This window comes from Pteropus vampyrus, unplaced genomic scaffold, assembly GCF_000151845.1.
Source record: "Pteropus vampyrus isolate Shadow unplaced genomic scaffold, Pvam_2.0 Scaffold44, whole genome shotgun sequence".
Taxonomy (NCBI): domain Eukaryota; kingdom Metazoa; phylum Chordata; class Mammalia; order Chiroptera; family Pteropodidae; genus Pteropus; species Pteropus vampyrus.
This window is the reverse complement of record NW_011888825.1, coordinates 7,322,429-7,328,682: the sequence shown is the minus strand read 5'-3', so window position 1 is coordinate 7,328,682 and position 6,254 is coordinate 7,322,429. Positions and strand designations below refer to the sequence as shown.

The 6,254-nt window shown below is 34.0% G+C and overlaps 1 protein-coding gene across 4 annotated transcripts in view; it reads right to left on the bottom strand.

The window, feature by feature from the left end:
* Window positions 1-6,254, bottom strand: part of ZNF286A (zinc finger protein 286A) — a 79,481-nt gene that overhangs the window by 69,840 nt on the left and 3,387 nt on the right. For 3 of the 4 annotated variants that reach the window (XM_023529968.1, XM_011358990.2, XM_023529967.1), the window contains exons 4-5: window positions 3,637-3,751; window positions 1,561-1,653 (exon numbers count right to left, since the gene is read on the bottom strand). In XM_023529968.1, the coding sequence (XP_023385736.1) occupies window positions 1,561-1,653; window positions 3,637-3,751 (208 nt within the window). The remainder of the gene's footprint in view (window positions 1-1,560; window positions 1,654-3,636; window positions 3,752-6,254) is intronic. The other variant, XM_023529969.1, reaches the window with a different exon arrangement.

The window sequence follows — 6,254 nt, the reverse complement described above, 5'->3', positions numbered from 1 at the left end:
TTAACCAATGTCACCATAAAAAATAAATAAATAAATAAAAATTAAAAATGGGCAATGAATATCAACAAATAACTTACAAAAGAGGAAACCTAAATAGCTAATACCCATATGAAATGCTCAAACTCTCTCATAACCAGAGAAATGTAAATTAAAAGACATATCCATCATTTTATATCCATCAGATTGACAAAATTACTAAATCTAATAATATCAACTGCTGGCCTGTATGGTGGTGGGACCTTGGCTGTTTCTAATAAAGCTAAACATACGATACTTTAACACCCAGTAATTCTTATTCTGGTTATCTACCCTAATCTAAATGTCAAGATGAACAGAAGGAAGCCATAAAAAAATGATTACTGCAATTTTCTTAAAAACAGCAAAGAAGTAAAGATAAACTGTTCAGTTTATTCACATAGTGGACTACTTCATAGTAGTGAAAATGAATAAACACAATTCACATAGATTAATATCAAAATACAATGTGAAGTTTAAAAACACTAGATTATTAAAGTATAACAATACTACATATACTTTTGCATATATATACACACACACAAACATTACGATGTTTCATACCAATTGTACCAACTGGTTATATCTAGGGAGAAAAAGAATGAATAGACTTTAACTGAACCTATAATATTTTTTAGTTCTTAAAAAGTAATATACCTATAAGAATGGCTAAAATTAAGATAGACAATATTTAGTGTTGATGAGGATGCAGAGCAACTAGAACTCACATATTTTACTATTGGGAATGTATATGGTACAATGACTTTGGAAACCTACTTGGCAGTATCTACCAAAATGGAACATGGACTTACCCTAGGATCCAATAATTCTACTGAACATGTATATCCAACAGAAATGCATATACGTGTTCATCAAAAGACACGTAAAATAACCTACACAGCAGCACTACTTATGTAGCTAAAAACTGTAAACTACCAAAATGCTCAACTCAGGAGAATGAATAAACTGGTATAATGACTTAATGAAAGACAAGAATGAGAATGAATGAACTATAACTACATGCAACAACATGGATATTATCTCACATTAATCTTCGGTGAAGGAAGCCAGACACAAGAGTACATATAATATGATTCTGCTTATATAAAGTTAAAGAACAGTCAAAACTAACCTGTGGAGGATAAGGTTACCCTTGGAAAGAGGGAGGTGACTTAATAGAGGGTACAAGGGTGCTTTTATGGGTGCTGGTAAGGTTGTTTCTTAATCTGGGTGCTGGTTACATGAATGTGTTCAATTTGTGAAAATTCATAGACCTGTACAGTTATATATTTTTATTTTATATTAAAAAAAGGAAGAAAAAGCAGCAGCAAATAAAGCAAAATATTAGCATCTGTTTGATCTTGGTGGTGGACATGTATGTTATTTTATTTTCTTGATTTTTGTATGTATTTAAATTGCTATATAATTTTAAATATTTAAAAAATAAAAGCATATAGGTGCTTCTAATAGTCTTTCTTAAGCACTGAAAAGTGCCACTGTCCTGCAGGGATATTATTTCTGAAGACTCCCATCTCGCTGACTCACCTGAATAGCTGCTTTTGGGGGCTTTTCTCTCAAGCATCAATGGGTCCTTTCCATTCTCCAAACTGTAGTTCTCAGGCTTTGAAACTGGAAGCCCTGCTCATTTAAAAAAGAAAGGGAATTTAGCTATTTGTGATGGGCACAAAGATCTGTCCTAAACCACAGTGGCACCCCACCACCCCCCCGCTGATTTACAAAGAGGACAGGATATCACAGGACGATCTAGAGTAAAAGAAGACGAACCTCTACAAAAAGCTTAAACTATTTGCGGCAAGTCTGGGCTTGGTAAGGAGTTTGTTTATGCGTACTTGAAAACACAAATGTTTTTGCAGGTTAAAAAATAAAACTTCTCTTCCTTCACCAAATCTTCCAAGGAGATATGTGGATTAATCCTTGGTTTAGGGAAGAAGTTAGAGAAAATAGGACCTCAGTGGCAGCACCACAAAGTTGTGACTGTGGTAACTAGAATTTGTGTCTTCGAATGTTTATCCTTTCTTCCTTCTTTAGTTATTAAAACTCACTTTCTTAGGAACCCTATTTGCTGAAACTCCCAGGATAGAAGCACTATCTTTTTTCCCTGAGCTCACTAACTGGAAGAATACCATAACCCTAGAGCTGCTAATGGCTATCTTTGCCACATGGGGAATTCCTAAGAATAAAGCCAATATAGGGCAAAGCCAAGCCATAAAAAAATAAATAAAAGAAATTCCTGATAATATATTTGATTCCCTGAATTAAGATTCCCCCTCCCCGGGAATGGAATCCAACACCTAAACTCTACATAGACCCATCTCTCTGAATAATAGAAGCCTTCACCTTCAGGGGATGGACTCTAATACTATTACCTGAGGACAGTGGTGGAAATACAGTGCAGTTGGGAAAAGGAAATTGAAAATAAAAAGAATATTTTACTCCTGGAGGAAGGGTAGAGATATATACTAGGCCCAGCATTATGACTGAAGGAGGACAGAAATATTTGTGAAGTTCACACCTTCTCGTCCAGGTTCATGATGCCCACCTAAGAGTAAGTTAATCAGGTCAAAGAACACCCATCCTTTTCCAACTCCCACCAATGAGCTAACAGATTAACTCCTGCAGAAAGACAAGTATATAACCTAAATTAACTCACATAAAACCACATTCTGAAGGCAAAGATGAGCAATCATCGCACATAGGACTTGGGCTATAATACTTGACAGAAGCAAACATATGATATAATAATCATATTCACCTTGATATTTCTAAATCATTGTGTGGGGCAGGAGAGTGCAAGTGAAAAGCAAAAGTCTTACTGCTGTAGGAGAGATTGCAATTTAGTTCCATCGAAACACTGTGATTTAAGAAACTCAACCAACAGAGGAAGGAACTATAGAGGAGACTCCAAATCTGTATACAAATATCATTCTTTTTTTTTTTGACTCCTGAGATATATATATACACAAAAGCACAACTTGAAGTTACCCAGTAGAACACAACAAACTGGGGGGATTTTAGAAACTACAGACTTCTATAAAGATAGGTTTATACTTTATCCCACATCAATGTGGACAAGCTGTTACAGTGTGGGCATTTAGTTAAAAACCCATAAGGCCACAAAGAGAAATACTTTAAAAGTAATTTCCCTTCCCTAGAAGTAAGTGCTGCACCTTAGGAGTAAAGGGAAACTGAAAGAGAACCATCTAAAAAACAATCAGGCAGGAAATAGGTGATCAATTGCTACTCAATTCCAGAAGACAGTCAGGATAAATGGATAAATTTACCCATTTATTAGAAAATGGATAAATTTATTTCACTTACAATGAAGATTTTTTTAAAAAAAATCAATGGAAAAAAAGATTTACCCCTTTTAAGCTATTGCAAATTAGGTTTCTGTCACTTTAATCCAAAGAATCCTGACAAAATAAGCATAGACAATTCACTACTGAGAACTTAGAACAGAAAGAGGTTTTCTCTGGGCTGAAAAAGATTAACAGTTTATGACTTCTAAGTGGAAAAGTGAAAGCTTTGTTAAGCATTTCACTATCAATAAAATAAGGTCCCCACAAGTAGATTTCAGTCACAATGAGAACCCATCCTTACAAAGTGAGACCAGGTTCCTATAGTTCTCCAGCATCGTGTCCCTTTGTGCAGGATCCAGCTTCCCCCATTCCTCTGGGGTAAAGTCCATGGCCACATCCTTGAATGTCACAGATGCCTAAGATAAAAAACATTTTTGTTTACCTTCTTTCACTTGATAGCATCCCTTTCACCCCCGCCCCCCACCCCCCTCCCCGGTTTCTGCTGGCCCTGGAACAGAGGGGCTGAATAACATTCAACAGAGAAAATGACAGTGATAAATGACAATTATTCTAATAGTATTCAGATTCTAAGTATTCTATGTAAAGTCACTGGGTTATATCAGTTATATACCAGGGATGCTATGCTAGGTTCAATATGAGAACCAAAAGAAATACAACCATGGTTTCTTCATTGAGGGACTATTATTTTTCTGAGGAATAAAGAGGTAAAACATGAACCAATCAGTCAACAATGTAGTTTGGCAAAGTAAACAACAGATAGGCAGAGGAGAAAAAAAAAGGCATGTCTGTGTAACTCTCCTGTGAGTCCTCAATAAAAACTTGAAGAATTAATCTAATAAATCAGAAGATGAACTGAAATACAGACCTTGTGAATGGATTAGTCATGGAATGAAAAGACTGGCACTGAGCACCAAATCCAATTAAGCATGAATTTAATTCAAGGCTAGAAGCATAAATTAAAATATGATGGAAACAAATTGAGTAAGGGTACAGACATAACTCATATATGTTTATGTGTAAATATCATAGGATTAAGTTAATGTAAAACAAAAAATATAAAACTATAAGGAGGTAGATACATATAAGTATTACATTCTTTTTTAAGTAAAGCCAAAGAGCATGGGAATAATATGCCAACATTTTTTAAATAAATGTATATCGAATGCTATAACTGAATAGAAAACACCTTTAAAAAAAAATTAAACATTCATTTACAAAAGTAACAAAGTAAATTTAAATAAATTCCAAAACAGAAATAGAACAGAGCAATAACTGATAACTGAAAAAAAAAAAAAACAATAAACTTACCCGAATATCAAAATAATAATGACGTAAAATGGAAATAGCTAAAATTGTACTCAGGAAATTCATAGGTTTAAATGCTTCCATTTCATTAAAAAAATAATGTAAATAAATGAACAAAGCATACAAGTTAGAGAAACAACAAACTAAGAAAAATACGAAGAATTACAAGATAAAAGCAGAAATTAAGGTGAGGGAAAACAAGAATAGGACAGGCAAGAAATCTGAATAAGGTCAGTAGATTATAGTACTATATACTGTTAGGTCCAGGAAGTCCCTTTTTTTTTTTTTAAATGAGCAGGGCTTCCAGTTTCAAAAAACCAGAACTTTCTCTTACTTTTGTGTGGGAACCAGACTTTGTATGCGAGTTAGCAATGCTACATGCTCACCTCTCGCTTCACTGAACTCTCCTCCCTTCCCTGCAAATTTACCTATCTCAAATATTCCCACTAAAAAAGCCCATCTCAAGCCCCTTATAAGTTTCAGGTTTCCTCGCCATCTTTGGCTCAGCCAGGATGTCACTCTGCTACACTAAATCTTGCTTAACCCCTTAGGCCTTGTGCATTCCTCCTTCCGTGAACCTAACATATACCAATGTTAATTTCCTGATTTTGGAAAATAAGAATAAAGTCAGGTAAAATGTCAACTTCTGGAGAATCTGAACGGAGAGTTTATAAGAAATCATTCTACCATTTGCAATATCTCCTTAAGTCTAAATTTATTTCAAAAAAAAGTTTTCAAAAATGAAAATAATATGAGACTTAAAAAAATACAAGAATCATCCCTGGAAAATAAAATAAAATGTAAAAATCACTAAGTAGCCACTAAGCAGACAGGATATGTTGAGGAAAAATGACTGTCCTACAATATACATATCCACAGCTAAATTATCATTCAATGAGAGTTAATTTCCAGACCATTAGAAGAAAAAATCAGAACAAAAATGTAAAGCATTGCACAAAAGGCAGAAAAAAAATACAAAAGAGAAAGTATGAATTATAAAAATCACATGGCAAGAAAAATTTGAAACATACAAGTAATCATATTAATGCAAATGAGTTAATTTCCCTCAAAAACATTTTTTAAAAAAAGCCACATTCTGTTTATATAAAGGACACCATCAAAAAACACCCTAAAGTTCGGGTTTAAGAGTGGGGGAAATGGAAGGAAATATGGTACATCACATATCTGAATATAGGAGTGCAAGTTCAACAAAAACATATGGAAAAATATACATCAGTGTTATCCTCAGTAGGGAGAGGTGGGGGACTGAATTTGGGGAGAGAATATTAATTTTACATTTATATTTATACACGTCTGTGCTGCTCACCTGGTTACAATGAGCAAGAATTAAAACTTTGACATTTTTAAAAATCTAGTAAGACAAAAAAGTTTCCTGGGCAAATTCTAATAAGACGGTTGCAATATTAGCATCAAACAAAAATCTGATGTAATGCAAAAAGGACAAAGAAAGTTTTAAAAATTTCCATAAAAGGTTTAATCTATCCTGAGGCTCTACCAGTCTTGAATCTAATATGAAAGTGTTGAAATATGTAAAGCATTCACCTTTCTTCTGGCACTTGTACTCTGATTTCT